The 16,509-nt window shown below is 40.5% G+C and overlaps 1 protein-coding gene across 4 annotated transcripts in view; it reads left to right on the top strand.

Annotated features, from left to right (window-relative positions):
- Positions 1-16,509, top strand: part of LOC128689588 (probable ATP-dependent RNA helicase vasa-like) — a 168,046-nt gene that overhangs the window by 18,588 nt on the left and 132,949 nt on the right. For 3 of the 4 annotated variants that reach the window (XM_070087544.1, XM_070087545.1, XM_070087543.1), the window contains exon 3: positions 10,222-10,352. The exons of the other annotated variant lie outside the window; for it this stretch is intronic. In XM_070087544.1, coding sequence (XP_069943645.1) covers positions 10,222-10,352 — 131 coding nt within the window. The remainder of the gene's footprint in view (positions 1-10,221; positions 10,353-16,509) is intronic. 4 annotated transcript variants of the gene reach the window in all.

The raw sequence follows: 16,509 nt of genomic DNA, 5'->3' as shown, positions 1-16,509 counted from the left end.
CTGTGGTGATAAGATCGTATTTGCCATGGTGTACTGAAAATACTTATTACTTTCCCTGACAATAATTTCCATCAATGGCTGGTCAAAGAATAATTCAAAGAATTCCAGTTCATTGGCCGTGGTTCCAAGGGGACAGGTAGGTAGAATTCCACTTTGAGAGTCATCAAAGTGGTGAGGGCTGGGAACAAAATTGGGATTTTGCTGCCAATCCCAGATACGGTTTGCTGGTGGATACTGGACATCATAGGCTGGTTATACGGGTGGTTGTGGTGGGCTGGTGGGTGACGCTCCGCTTTGTCCTTGAACTGACGAGTCAGCAGTGTGGGTCCCCGCGTGGCACAGTGAGTCACGCATGGCGGTGCCACTACCACCACCAGCCCCAATAACACCATCCACTGATGCCTGTGGCCCATCCATGCCAAGTGTAGCCACATCATCCTCACTATCACTACCTAAAACGGGTGTAGGGCCACGGGATGTACTCCGGGATGTACTCCGTCCCCTGGGCACAGCATAGGGTACACTACCCGAGCGCATGCGGCGGCGAACATACCGACGCTTCACTGGTGAATATGTTTCCTCACTATCACTACTCGAATGATCGTCGAGCGCAATAAAATCACAATCCACGTCAGAATCATCGTCATTACTGAAGTCAGAGGCCAGGCCACGGGAAAATATTAGTTTTCTCTTACGTTTAGGAACACCCGACCGTGAGTCACGAGTGCCCACACCAGAGGTAGAAGGTCGAGGATCGTCGGGGTTTTCTGCACTATTATCGATATCCTGGTCATTATTTTCGGTCACTAACTTATCAAAGCTGTAGAATTCGTCTTCATTTCCACTTCCATCAGTGTCAGAACTATCAGACAGGAAGAGGAGAGTCCCAATTTTCCGGGGAGCAAGAGCTGACTTGCGACGAGGCATGGTGAACAAGGGTGACTGAGCCGGCGTTCCCACAATGCTATGCAGGCGCCATTCTCTCACATGTAGGCCTATGAGCGCTTTTGCACTAAATTTGACGGCGCTAGAATTTTGGCGTAGATCTACGGTTTGGACACTCACCGACCAGCCGTAGATCTACGGGACGGACCCTGAAAGGGTTAACACTTCCCTAAAATGGCCCAAGACTTTGTCACTGTACATATTTCTCACCTTCTTTACCACAGGCTTGGCACTAGGAGCTTTCTTTGGAGCCATGGTAGCTTATTTAGTACTTGCAAGCACTAAAATGAGTGGAATATTATGAAATATTTCGTAGGAGCACTTGAGGGGACCTTCACTCACTGGTAAACAATGCCAGACTGGCTGGGTAGGGAGGCCGCCCCGGCTCACACCGTGCGTACGCGTCCCGGACGAACTACTATTCGCGAGTCAACCTATGAAAAGCGAGTCCATGTTTATACGAAAATACCCCTATGATTGGCGAAATTTACGATTGCCGAGAACTACGAAAAGCGAGGGACCACTGTATATGCCTAGTATTAGGTAATCTGTTAAACATTAAGTTTAGTCTCCCCAAAATGCCCCAGCATGACAGTGGCTTTCTTCATACTTAGCAGATCAAAATTGTAATTACACACTGTAAACTATGCAAAGAAATAAATCTTTATTCGTATAGTAATTTTTTTTTTCTCTCTCCAACAAGTCGGCCGTCTCCCACCGAGGCAGGGTGACCCAAAAATGAAAGAAAATCCCAAAAAAGAAAATGCTTTCATCATCATTCAACACTTTCACCACACTCACACATTATCACTGTTTTTGCAGAGGTGCTCAGAATACAACAGTTTAGAAGCATATACGTATAAAGATACACAACATATCCCTCCAAACTGCCAATATCCCAAACCCCTCCTTTAAAGTGCAGGCATTGTACTTCCCATTTCCAGGACTCAAGTCCGACTATATGAAAATAACCGGTTTCCCTGAATCCCTTCACTAAATATTACCCTGCTCACACTCCAACAGATCGTCAGGTCCCAAGTACCATTCATCTCCATTCACTCCTATCTAACACGCTCACGTACACTTGCTGGAAGTCCAAGCCCCTTGCCCACAAAACCTCATTTACCCCCTCTCTCCAACCCTTTCGAGGACGACCCCTACCCCGCCTTCCTTCCCCTTATAGATTTATATGCTTTCCATGTCATTCTACTTTCATCCATTCTCTCTGAATGACCAAACCACCTCAACAACCCCTCTTCTACCCTCTGACTAATACTTTTATTAACTCCACACCTTTTCCTAATTTCCACACTCCGAATTTTCTGCATAATATTTACACCACACATTGCCCTTAGACAGGACATCTCCACTGCCTCCAACAGTCTCCTCGCTGCTGCATTTATCACCCAAGCTTCACACCCATATAAGAGTGTTGGTACTACTATACTTTCATACATTCCCTTCTTTGCCTCCATAGATGAAGTTTTTTTGACTCCACATATACCTCAATGCACCACTCACCTTTTTTCCCTCATCAATTCTATGATTAACCTCATCCTTCATAAATCCTTTCGCCGGCACGTCAACTCCCAAGTATCTGAAAACGTTCACTTCTTCCATACTCCTCCTCCCCAATTTGATATCCAATTTTTCTTTATCTAAATCATTTGATACCCTCATCACCTTACTCTTTTCCATGTTCACTTTCAACTTTCTACCTTTACACACATTCCCAAACTCATCCACTAACCTTTGCAATTTTTCTTTAGAATCTCCCATAAGCACAGTATCATCAGCAAAAAGTAACTGTGTCAATTCCCATTTTGAATTTGATTCCCCATAATTTAATCCCACCCCTCTCCCGAACTCCCTAGCATTTATACTTCTTTTACAACCCCATCTATAAATATATTAAACAACCATTGTGACATTACACATCCCTGTCTAAGACCTACTTTTACCGGAAAGTAGTTGCCCTCTCTTCTACACACCCTAACCTGAGCCTCACTATCCTCATAAAAACTCTTTACAGCATTTAGTAACTTACCACCTATTCCATATACACCTACCATCCGACTTACGACCTGCTCGACTTACGACCACTCGATTTACGACCGTGTTTTTTATGCCAAATTTCTGGGAAATAAACAACTACTTGTGTTGTACACTGTTTATCCTAAACCTTACAATATAAAATACAGTACTAACAGCATAAAAAGTAAAGTAAAACATGAAATACCAAAACAAAACAATAAAATAGTCATTACAAAAATGTTTTGTTGATATTCAGTAGTAAAGTTCGACTTACGATCATTTCGACTTACGACCGGTTTCTCGGAACCAAACTCGGTCGTAAGTTGGATGGTAGGTGTACTTGCAACATCTGCCACATTGCTCCTCTATCCACTATCATATGCATTTTCTAAATCCATAAATGCAATAAAAACTTCCCTACCTTTATCTAAACACTGTTCACATATATGCGTCGCCCTGCCTCGGTGGGAGACTGCCGACTTGTTGAAAAAAAAAATATATATATATATATATATATATATATATATATATATATATATATATATAGATATATATATGCTTCAATGTAAACACTTGATCTACACATCCCCTACCCACTCTGAAACCTCCTTGCTCATCCACAACCCTACATTCTGTCTTTCCTCTAATTCTTTCAATTATAACCCTACCGTACACTTTTCCTGGTATACTCAGTAAACTTATTCCTCTATAATTTTTACAATCTCTTTTGTCCCCTTTCCCTTTATATAAAGGGACTATACATGCTCTCCGCCAATCCCTAGGTACCTTCCCCTCTTTCATACATTTATTAAACAAAAGTACCAACCACTCCAACACTATATCCCCCCCCTGCTTTTAACATTTCTGTCATGATCCCATCAGTTCCAGCTGCTTTACCCCCTTTCATTCTATGTAATGCCTCAAGTACCTCCCCCACACTTACATTCTGCTCTTCTTCATTTCTAAAAGATGGTATACCTTCCTGGCCAGTGCATGAAATTACCGCCTCCCTTTCTTCCTCAACATTTAAAAGTTCCTCAAAATATTCTCGCCATCTACCTAATACCTCCATCTCCCCATCTACTAACTCCCCTACTCTGATTTTAACTGACAAATCCATACTTTCCCTAGGCTTTCTTAACTTGTTTAACTCACTCCAAAATTTTTTCTTATTTTCAATAAAATTACTTGACAGTGCCTCTCCCACTTTATCATCTGCTCTCCTTTTGCACTCCCTCACCACTCTCTTCACCATTCTTTTACTCTCCATATACTCTGCTCTTCTTATAACACTTCTGCTTTGTAAAAACCTCTCATAAGCTAACTTTTTCTCTTTTATCACACTCATTACTTCATCATTCCACCAATCACTCCGCTTTCCTCCTGCCCCCACCCTCCTTTAACCACAAACTTCTTGCCTACATTCTAATACTGCATTTTTAAAACTATTCCAACCCTCTTCAACCCCCCCCCCCTTTCCCTACTCATCTTTGCACTAGCCCACCTTTCTGCCAATAGTCGCTTATATCTCACCCGAACTTCCTCCTCCCTTAATTTATACACTTTCACCTCCCTCTTACTTGTTGTTGCCACCTTCCTCTTTTCCCATCTACCTCTTACTCTAACTGTAGCTACAACTAAATAACAATTAGATATATCAGTTGCCCCTCTATAAACATGTACATCCTGGAGCCTACTCATCAACCTTTTATCCACCAATACGTAATCTAACAAACTACTTTCATTACATGCTACATCATACTTTGTATATTTATCCTCTTTTTCGTAAAATATGTATTACTTATTACCAAATCTTTCTACACATAGCTCAATTAAAGGCTCCCCATTTACATTTACCCCTGGCACCCCAAATTTACTTACTACTCCCTCCATAACATTTCTACCCACGTTAGCATTGAAATCCCCAACCACCATTACTCTCACACTTGATTCAAAACTCCCCACGCATTCACTCAACATTTCCCAAAATCTCTCTCTCTCCTCTACACTTCTCTCTTCTCCAGGTGCATACACGCTTACTATAACCCACTTTTCATATCCAATCTTTATTTTACTCCACATAATCCTTGAATTAATACATTTATAGTCCCTCTTTTCCTGCCATAGCTTATCCTTCAACATTATTGCTACTCCTTCTTTAGCTCTAACTCTATTTGAAACCCCTGACCTAATCCCATTTATTCCTCTCCATTGAAACTCTCCCACCCCCTTCAGCTTTGTTTCACTTAAAGCCTGGACATCCAGTTTCTTCTCATTCATAACATCCACAATCATCTCTTTCTTATCATTTGCACAACATCCACACACATTCAGACTTCCCACTTTGACAATTTTCTTCTTATTCTTTTTAGTAATCTTTACAGGAAAAGGGGTTACTAGCTCATTGTTCCCGGCATTTTAGTTGACTTTTACAACACGCCTGGCTTACGGAGGAAAGATTCTTATTCCACTTCCCCATGGATATAAAAGGAAAAGTAATAAGACCAAGAACTATTAAGATAAAATCAAAGAAAACTCAGATGAGTGTGTATAAATAAACATGTACATGTATGTGTAGTGTGACCTAAGTGTAAGTAAAAGTAACAAGACATACCTGTAATCTTGCATATTTATGAGACAGACAAAAGACACCAGCAATCCTACCATCATGTAAAACAATTACAGGCTTTCGTTTTACACTCACTTGGCAGGACGGTAGTACCTCCCTGGGTGGTTGCTGTCTACCAACCTACTATAATTACAGTGGTACCTCGATATACATCCACTTTGGAATAAGTCCAACTTGGTATACGTTCTGTTTGGATGCAAAAATTTTTGCTTTGTGTCTGACCTTTGTTTGGAATATTTCTCGCATGCCAGAACTTGTATAAAAATCAAATCAAAATCAGCATCTTTTATTTCCTTGTAAAGTTTAAAATGTGTGGTTTACATGTTATAAAATATTAATTACAAAGAAGGCCACTAGCATGCCTAGGCATTTCAGGCAGACTAATACTAATTCTTAGGAATTATTAGGAATTTTATGTTTATAGTCATTGCTACCATTCAGTGAACAACCCACGCTGTAACTCTGAATTTTCACATGATTTTGTGTTTTTTCTTGTAATTTTTTAGTAAATTTATTAACCATGAGTTCTAAGAAACTTAATGAGAAGAGCCAAGCAACAAAGAAAATGGTTAGGATCACCGTGGAGGTGAAAAAAGAGATTGTTGTGAAAAGTATGAGGGTGGCATGCGTATCCGGGACTTGGCTGCTGCATACCATATGCCGAGAAGAATAGTACTAAGAAACTTAATGAGAAGAGCCAAGCAACAAAGAAAATGGTTAGGATCACCGTGGAGGTGAAAAAAGAGATTGTTGTGAAAAGTATGAGGGTGGCATGCGTATCCGGGACTTGGCTGCTGCATACCATATGCCGAGAAGAATAGTACAGTGGACCCCCGCATAACGATGGCATCACATAGCTGCAAAAATTTTGCCTCACATACCGCTTAAAAACCCGCTTACCGATTTTCGTCCGAGACGCGTCCAATGTGCGGCCTGAGCCACGTTCACATGTTGCGCCGGTGGCATTGTTTACCAGCCAGCCTCCGCGGTAACATCCAAGCATACAATCGGAATATTTCGTATTATTACAGTGTTTTCGGTGCTTTTTCTGGAAAATAAGTGACCATGGGCCCCAAGAAAGCTTCTAGTGCCAACCCTACAGCAATAAGGGTGAGAATTACCTGTAGCACCGTTGTTGGTGTGGCTTATTGAGAATACCAAGAAACAATTAACCCCAGAGGATGCCACCCAGGATAACCCAAAAAAAGTCAGTGTCATCGAAGACTGTCTAACTTATTTCCATTGGGGTCCTTAATCTTGTCTCCCAGGATGCAACCCACACAAGTCGACTAACACCCAGGTGAACAGGGAAAAATGCCTGGAACTAGTGCTCATATTGGTGAATTTAAAGCCAGCAAAGGTTGGTTTGAGAGATTTAAGAATCGTAGCATACACAGTGTGATAAGGCCTGTTCTGGAAGAAAATGCCAAACAGGACCTACAGTACTCAGGAGGAAAAGGCACTCCCAGGACACAGTGTCTCATCAGTCATTGCTGCATCTTCAATAAAGGTAAGTGTCATTTATTCTTCATTTAGTAGACTAGTACATGCACAATATATACTGTGCATGTACTACTCTACTATTGTGCATGTATCCTTCTCTTTGTGTGTGGGAAAATGTATATTTCATGTGGTAAAATTTTTTTTTTCATACTTTTGGGTGTCTTGCACGGATTAATTTGATTTCCATTATTTCTTATGGGGTATCTACAATTGTGAAAAACGAAGTTATTAAATTGGCTAACTTTCTGAAAGGGGTGAAATTGATTACCAAACAAAAGATTGGGGACATAAGAGCATGTTGAAAATTTGCTTTTGATCTGGATAACAGAAAAAGTGTGCTGGCAATAGCATATCAGAGGCAATGATTTGCAAAGAGGCAAAACTGATGCATGCCAATCTTTTGAAAAACTAGGCAGGAATAAGTCAAGAAAGTGAAGTGTTTAAAGCTAGCCATAGCTGACCATACCCCGGCCGGGATTGAACCCGCGGTTTGTTTGCAATCGTGTCATTACAATTTCGTGAGTCATCTAGCCATAGCTGGTTTGATAATTTTATGAAGAGGACTGGCATTCACAGTTTTGTGAGGCATGGAGAGAGAGCCAGTGCTGATAAAGATGCCGCCAATGATTTTGTTAGAGTTTGGGGAATTTGTGGAGGCTGAGGGTTTTGTTCCCCAAGTTTTTAATTGCGACAAAACAGACCTGTTTTGGAAGAAAATGCCTAACAGGGCCTATATTACACAAGAGAAAGTATTACCAGGACACAAGCCAATGAAGGATAAGTTAACTCTCTTGTTCTGTGCCAATGCAAGTGGGGATTGCAAACTGAAGGCTCTACTGATCTACCACTCTGAAAACCCAAGGACCTTTAAAAAACATAACATGCAGAAAACTCAGTTACCTGTGATGCGGAGGTCAAGCAGCAAGACTTGGGTAACCAAAGAATATTTCAGCAAATGGTTTAATGTTGTGTTTGGACCAAGTGTAAAAAGTTACTAAGAGGAGAAAAACCTACCTCTGAAGGCCCTCCTCATAATGGACAGTGCTCCAGCTCGCCCTCCAAGCTTGCAGGGCTATGTGCTGCTGGAGTTCGACTTCATCACTGTAATGTTTCTCCCCCTCTAACACAACTCTTTCTCTCATTCAGCCCATGGATCAGCAGGTCATCAGTAATTTCAAGAAACTACACTAAAGCACTATTCCAGAGGTGCTTTGAAATGACCTCTGACACAGAGTTAGCCCTGAGAGAGTTTTGGAAAGATCGCTTTACTATCGCCCATTGCACAACTCTCATTGACAGAGCCTGGCAGGAAGTTTCATACAGAACAATGAACTGTACTTGGAGGAATTTGTGGCCAGAAGCAGTGGCTGAAAGGGACTTTGAGGCTGTGTCTATAGTGGAGATATTGTCTCTGGGCAGGTCCATTGGTCTGGATGTGAGTGATGGTGATGTGGAGGAGTTAGTGGAGGGGCACAGGGAAGAGCTGACTACTGAGGAGCTGCAGGAACTTGAGAAGGAGGAGCACAAGACTAAGATGGATGCACTCTCTTCAGGCTCGAAAGAGGAGGTAGAGGAAGCCCCTACTTCATTAATCAAGGAAATCTTTGCCAAATGGATGGATGTCAAAAACTTTGCAGAGAAGTACCACCCCAACAAAGCCCAAACAAGCCGTAATAGCATTGTCTGAAATGACCAGACAGTGTTACATTTCCCAAACATCCTGAGGAGCAGGCAGAAGCAAAGTTCTTCGGACAGATTTTTTAGTAAAAGTCAAACCTGGTGAGCTTCAGCCAGGTCCAAATAGGATAAAGAGACAGAAAAGAGAAGGGGACTCTTTCCAAACAAAAACATTCCCTCCTCCTCCCTTCTCAACACTATAATAATAAGCACTCAACTCTCTTCAGCAAAGTGAGTGAGGTAATATTTGGATTTATCTCATCTAATTCTTTTGTATTTATATTATTTTAGTATTAAGCAATATTTAAATTGCATATTTTGGTATTGAGCAATGTTTAAATTATTTTATACAACCCATCAATGTATAACATGCCAATAACAATAGGATTTTCTTTTTCATGGGAACGGATTAATCGTTTTCCCTATACGTATTTCTTATGGGAAAATTCGTTTGGCATACATCCTGTTTGGTATAAGTCCAAGGTCCTGGAACAGATTAAAGATGTATACCGAGGTACCAATGTATTTGAGAGTACGTAGGATTTTTGCATCATTTAGTGTTCATTGTATGTAGGGTGGTGATGCCCCCACCTGTAGAGGATGGGTACCCCACTTAAAAAAAATACTGTTTATTTTTATAACACGCTGGCCGTCCACCAAAAAAAAAAAATTTCATCTAATTATGTACCTAATTATGTATGTTTCTAATAATGTATGTTTATATGTACTGCTCCATAACCTATATCAATATAGAGTAAGAATTAGTATTAGTCTGCTCAAAATGCCTAGGCATGCCAGTGGCCTTTGTAATTAATAATTTATAACATGTAAACCACTCATTGTAAGCTTTACAAGGAAATAAACATTGTCATTGTCATCAGTCACACTCTTACAGTCTTACCAGAGGCACAGAGAAATGACAGTTTAGATTTCACTCTAAACAGCAAATATCTCTCTAGAGTACAGGCATTGTACTTTCCACCTCCAGGATTCAAATCCAGCTGGTCAGTTTCCCTGAATCCCTTCACAAAATATTACCCTGCTCACACTCCAAGAGCTCATCAAGTCCCTAAAACTATTCATCTCCACTCAATTATATTTTAGATATTGATGTTTTGTAGTAGATGGGTACTCCATCTACAACAAAAGCCACTGACTTCCCTGTCTTCTGCAAGGCAACTTAAAAATGGTAGTTGGTAAATAAATATTGATAGATTAAAGGACCAAATTTTCTAGTTTTAGTAGGCATTGATAAGCCTTGGTTTGGTTAATAGAGTAAGGCGGCTTTCCAAGTTTAAGGAAGTACAATCACATTCGTTTATTTTTCATTTAAAAACTTGTTCTTAATGCATTATCTGTGAGTGAAGAAAATTTTAAGTTTGAAATGGAAATAAATTAAATTTTCAAATTCTAATCTGAGTTTAACTTTAAAGATGATGATAAAGCTAACTATCAAGGAAGTGGCAGAGTAACATCTAGTAATGATGACTGGGAACCAACTGCATGGATTTCTCAACCAGATGATAAACCCCATGCTGGGGAAAGAGGAACAACATGTTACAAGGTATGTGTAGAGTCTGCAGATTAATGTAGAAATAAGAAATTTTTGTTTGAGACTTGATTTCACACACACCCCACATCAGTTGTATGAGGGTAGTCAAGAGAGAGAGTATAGAGGCACAATGGGTCAAGAGACTGGGCCCCAGTGTTCTGTTTGCTAAGAGATTTGCTGTTCTAGTTGAGATTTATTTACAGAAATAATGGATTCAGTAGGGAAGTACTGCAGTCCTGCCACATGAGTGTAAATTGTTTTACATGATGGTAAGTGTTTTACATAATGGCAGAATTGCTGGTGTCTTTTTTGTCTCATAAACATTTCAGGTATGTCATGCTACTTCTACTTAAACTTAGGTCACACTACACATGCATGTACAACATATACAGTGGTTCCCTGAGTTTCTGCCATAATTCATTCCAAAAGGCTGTTCAAGTGCCGTTACCAAATGAATTTGTTCCCATAAGGAATAATGTAAATTAGATTAGTCCATTTCAGACCCCCAAAAATACACTTACTTCAGCACTTAAAATAATACACTTACATAAATGTTTGAGTTGGGAGCTGTATGAAACTCTGGGTACCACTGAACAGTATATGTATACAAACCCCTCTGGGTTTTCTTCTGTTTTCTTCCTAGTTCTTGTTTATTTCCCCTTATCTCCATGGGGAAGTGGAATAGAATTCTTCCTGTATAAGCCATGCATGTCATAAGAGGTGACTTAAATGCCAGGTGCAAGGAGCTGGTAACCCCTTCTCCTGTATATGTTACGAAATTTAAAAAAAAAGAAACTTTGGCTTTTCTTTTTGGGCCACCCTGCCTTTATGGGATACAGCCAGTTTGTTGAAAGAAAAAATGGGTTCATTCAAAATTAATTTGTGAAAACATTATTGGTGGCAACTAGATATCTACAAATAGGGTACTGATTTTTTCTGAGGTTGCCCAATTTTTTTCTTTGTCCAAGGTTTTTGTTTTAATTTGAAGCCTCATCTGTTCGACTTCAAATTTTCATTGTTGATCTGCTATAACTAGGGGAAAGGTTCGTACAATTATTGGCATATGCAGGTGACCTTTGGTCAATTTTTTTTAAACCATTCTTGGATTTGGTTCACATGTATTAATTTAGAAAGACTCTAGATTTCAGTGCTGGTGTACTGTACTTCAAAAAGTTGGGATTGTTATTGGAGTATGTTGGAATCAATTTTCCAGTTTCCATGAAACACTGACACTTCACCACCAATTCCTGTGTTGAACTTAGGCAAATGTTTTCATGTTCTATGCACTGTACCACAGATCTGCCATGCTCACACACAAGTAACACTGACCAACTGAGGTTTCAATTCACATTGAAAAGCATATGTTTCTATTTGGGACTCTGAATTCAATTCAATTTCCCCAATGCCATGAGCTGCCACTTTCTTTAACAGTCTTTGGTGTGGAACTCTGTCAAAAGCCTTATTAAAATCTAAGTAAATAATGTCAAATTCTTTATTGTGGTCAACAGCCTCAAAAGCTTTACTTAAGAAAGTTAATAAATTAGTTAGACAAGAACGGCCTCTTGTAAATCCATGCTGAGTATCATTAATCAAGCTATGCTTATCGAGATGGCTTCTTATAATCTCAGCTATAATTGACTATAGTAATTTGCCTACAATTGAGGTCAGGCTTATAGGGTGGTAATTTGACGGTAACGACTTGCCCCCTGCTTTAAAAATAGGAATTACATTAGCCATCTTCCACATATCAGACACTACACCTGTTTGAAGAGATAAATTAATAATATTAGTTAATGGTTCACAGAGTTCCATTTTGCATTCCTTAAGTACCCTTGAAAAAAGCTCGTCAGGACCCGGTGACTTATTTTGCTTCAGTCGGTCTATTTGTTTCATAACCATTTCACTAGTGACTGTGATGTTACATAATTTATCTTCTTCAGGCCCACTATAAATATTAATTACTGGAATATTGTTAGTGTGTTCCTGTGTAAAAACCGAGAGGAAATAATTATTTAAAATTGAGCACATTTCATTCTCTTTGTCAGTAAGATGCCCATAGTTATTTTTAAGGGGACCTATCTTATCTCTAACTTACGTTCTATACACCTGGAAAAACTTTTTGGGTTAGTTTTCGAATCCCTTGCAACTTTAATTTCATAGTACCTTTTAGCTTTTCTTATCCCCTTTTCAATGTCCCTCTTTGTCAATATACTGATTCATAAGATGACCCTCACCTCTTTTGATATGCATATAAATTCCTTTCTTTTGCCCTAGTAGATATTTCAGCCTATTATTCATCCATTTTGGGTCATTTCTATTTGATCTAATTTCTTTATACGGGATATACGTTCTTTGAGCAGTATGCATGGTGTTCAGAAAACTGTCATATTGAGAGCTCTCTTCGTTACCCCAGTCAACAGATAAGTGTTCTCTAAGCCCATTGTAATCTGCTAAGTGAAAATCTGGAACTGTTACTGAGTTGTCCCTACTATCATACTTCCATTCAATGCTAAAGGTAATTGATTTGTGATCGCTTTTGCCGAGTTCCTCATTAATTTCTAAATTATTAACAAGGGTTTCCTTGTTCGCCAGAACGAAATCAAGAAGGTTATTTCCCCTTGTAGGTTCTGTCACAAACTGCTTCAAAAAACATTCCTGAACTACTTAGAAGTCATTTGATTCTAAATTCCCAGTCAAGAAATTCCAATCAATGTGACTAAAGTTAAAGTCCCCTAGAATTACTACATTATCGTGCCTTGTGGCCTTAACAATTTCCTCCCACAGTAATTTCCCTTGGTCCCTATCTAAGTTTGGGGGATGGTATATCACTCCTAGAATAAATTTTTTATGCCCCTCTGAAAATTCTATCCAGACAGACTGTATGTGTTACCTCAGACTTAATACCCGTTTTTATGCAACAGTTCAAGTGATCTCAGACATACAGTGCCACCCCACCTCCCTTACCGATATTTCTATCTACTTGGAACAATTTAAAACCCTGAATGTGACATTCCGAAGGCATGTCCCGACTTTTGGAATTAAACCATGTCTCAGTGATTGCAAATACGTCAATGTTACCTGCACTAGCAACTAATCTCAACTCATCCATCTTATTCCTAGCACTACGGCTATTAGCATAATACAGTGGACCCCCGGTTAACGATATTTTTTCACTCCAGAAGTATGTTCAGGTGCCAGTACTGACCGAATTTGTTCCCATAAGGAATATTGTGAAGTAGATTAGTCCATTTCAAACCCCCAAACATACACGTACAAACGCACTTACATAATTGGTCGCATTCGGAGGTGATCGTTATGCGGGGGTCCACTGTATAATTTTAAAGACCCTCCTTTCTCTTTACCCTTCCTGCTCATAACTGTTTTTTCACTAAACCTATTACTGTCCTTGTTGCCTAGTGCCATTGGCTTTCCAATATCCACCTCATTCTTCCTATTACTAGTTCCCCTAGAACTCATAGTTTTACTATACTAGGACTTCACTGTATTTTCGCCAAAACCCATACCACTATATATTCCTAGTTTAAAGCCCTAACAGCTCCCTCCACTGCCGTTGCCAGTGCCCCCACCCCAGACCTAAATAAGTGAACCCCATCCCTGGCATACATGTCATTTCTGCCATAGAAGAGGTCCCAGTTGTCAATGAATGTTACCGCATTCTCCTTACAGTATTTGTCCAGCCAGCAATTGACACCAATTGCCCTGGATAACCATTCGTTTCCAACTCCTCTCCTTGGCAAAATACCACATATGACAGGGTTCCCACCCTTCTTCCTAATTATCTCTATTGCTGACCTATACATGTACTTGCTAATCAGGTCCTCACTCCTACGTCTGCCAACATCGTTGCCTCCCGCACTGAGGCAGATAATAGGATTGCTCCCATTACCTTTCATGATGTCGTCCAGATGGCTAACATATCCCCCATCCCAGCCTCAGGAAAACATACCCTGAGCCTCCTCTTCCTGTCCCTAAGACAAAAGGCCCTATCCATAAACTTAACCTGACTGTCTCCAACTAAAACAATGTTCTTACCTTCATTTGTGGAATTTGTCATGACGTTCTTGATGGTCTTCATTGGGGTATCAAGGGATGGCTCACTCACATCTGCCAATACTCCCTTGGTGTTCGTTGTGACGTTCCCAGTAGACAACCCACATTCGTCTGGTAACACCGAAAATGGGTTGGAAGTCTCCACAGCAATCTTCTGGATCTTCGTTGTTTCTGCCACTCCAACAGACTTCTTGATTTTCAGCTTTGTTCCATGAGCATAAGAAAGAACATCACAATAGGTTTGTTGGCACATACTAGGCAGGTCCTTCACAAATCCAACCCACTAACAGAATAAATGCTACCCAAGCAATAAGAACATAAGAATGGAGCAACACTGCAGAAGGCCTACTGGCCTATACAAGGCAGGTCCTTATCAAAACCACCACTACCCAAAGCTACTCAAGAATTCACTCCTGCACCTACGACACCAATCAAATTCATCCCCTCCCACTCATATATTTGTCCAGTCTCTCTTTACAGCTACCTAAGGTTCTAGCCTCGATCATAATAAGCTTTGATAATTCTATGTGAATATCAAAATGGTATACAGTACCAACAGGTTGGTAGGTAAGACACATGGGCAACAGTTAGGCAACTTTATTCCGAAACGTTTCGCCTACACAGTAGGCTTCTTAGTCGAATACAGAAAGTAGGCAGGAACAGTAGCGATGTGAAGATTTGAAGTCGTAGATTTGAGGTTGTCGGTCCCTCAGTCTGGAGAAGTTCAGTTCCATAGTCTGGAACTGTCTGAAGATCAAGTTCCATAGTCTGGAACTATCTGAAGATAAAGCTATGGAACAGAACTTCTCCAGGCTGAGGGACTGACAACCTCAAATCTATGACTTCAAGGGTGGTGGACTGATTACATCGTCTTCACATCTCTACTGTTCCTGCCTACTTTCTGTATTCGACTGAAGCAGCCTACTGTGTAGGTGAAATGTTTCGGAATAAAGTTGCCTAGCTGTTGCCTATGTGTCTTACCTACCAACCTGTTGGTATTGTGTACCATTTTGATATTCACACTGTCAGACACTGCAACACAATGGCATCTTGGTACAGAAAACACCTTGGACAACTTTTTCAAGTGAGAATTGTTTGATCTGAGAGGGACGTGACCTCTCAGTGGCTCCATTCTCACTACTACTACTCTGCACCTCTCCTTCCGACAGTATTTAAGTCTCCGCACTGTCGCTTGATCTTCAGATAGTTCCAGACTATGGAACTGAACTTCTCCAGGCTGAGGGACTAACAATCTCAAATCTGACTTCAAGGGTGATGGACTGATTTGATAATTCTATTTACTCACGTGCAAGTCCCACTCAAATCCAACCCCTCTCACTTTTGTATTTATCCAACCTAAATTTGAAATTACCCAAGGTGGGAGAATTGGACCTTCCTCGCACGGGCCAGTAGGCTTGCTGCAGTGTTCCTTCTTTCTTTTGTGTGGAGCGTCAGTCATCTCTACATAACTCCACCTGTTGTGCATTCCTTGAGTGATGGTGAAATTGTTGAAATGGTGTTAAATACAAATAAGCATGTGATAAATGGTTTGGAAACTGACAGCTTGAAGAATTGACACTTACGCAACATATGGGAATCTTTATTGAAGAGACGTATCGCCACACAGTGGCTTCATCAGTCCAATACAGAGCAGGAAGGCATAAGGAGAGGAGTTTTAGGTAATCAGTCCCTCAGCCTGGAATCGATGTGTTCAGTCCCTCACTCAAGAGTATTTGTCATACGGTAAAAAAAAAAATGGTGTTCTATGACTATCCTGCAAAATCCGCATCCACATCCGAATCCGGGAGGATGTCAAGATGTGACATCCGCAATCTGCATCCGAATTGTACTGTAAGCAGATATCCGCATTTGCATCCGCATCTGCAAAATAAGTAAGACATCCGAATGCGCATCTGCCATATCTAAATTTTCACATCCGATACATCCCTAGTACAGTCACATATGACTTAGGCCATCCCAGACTGACATCCTGGCTAAGGTCATCCCAGACTGACATCCTGGCTAAGGTCATCCTAGACTGACATCCTGGCTAAGGCCATCCCAGACTGACATTCTGGCTAAGGTCATCCCAGACTGA

The sequence above is a fragment of the Cherax quadricarinatus genome, chromosome 22, assembly GCF_038502225.1.
Source record: "Cherax quadricarinatus isolate ZL_2023a chromosome 22, ASM3850222v1, whole genome shotgun sequence".
Classification (NCBI taxonomy): Eukaryota; Metazoa; Arthropoda; class Malacostraca; order Decapoda; family Parastacidae; genus Cherax; species Cherax quadricarinatus.
Note: the sequence above shows the minus strand (reverse complement) of the source record. Positions and strands in the feature narration are given on the sequence as shown.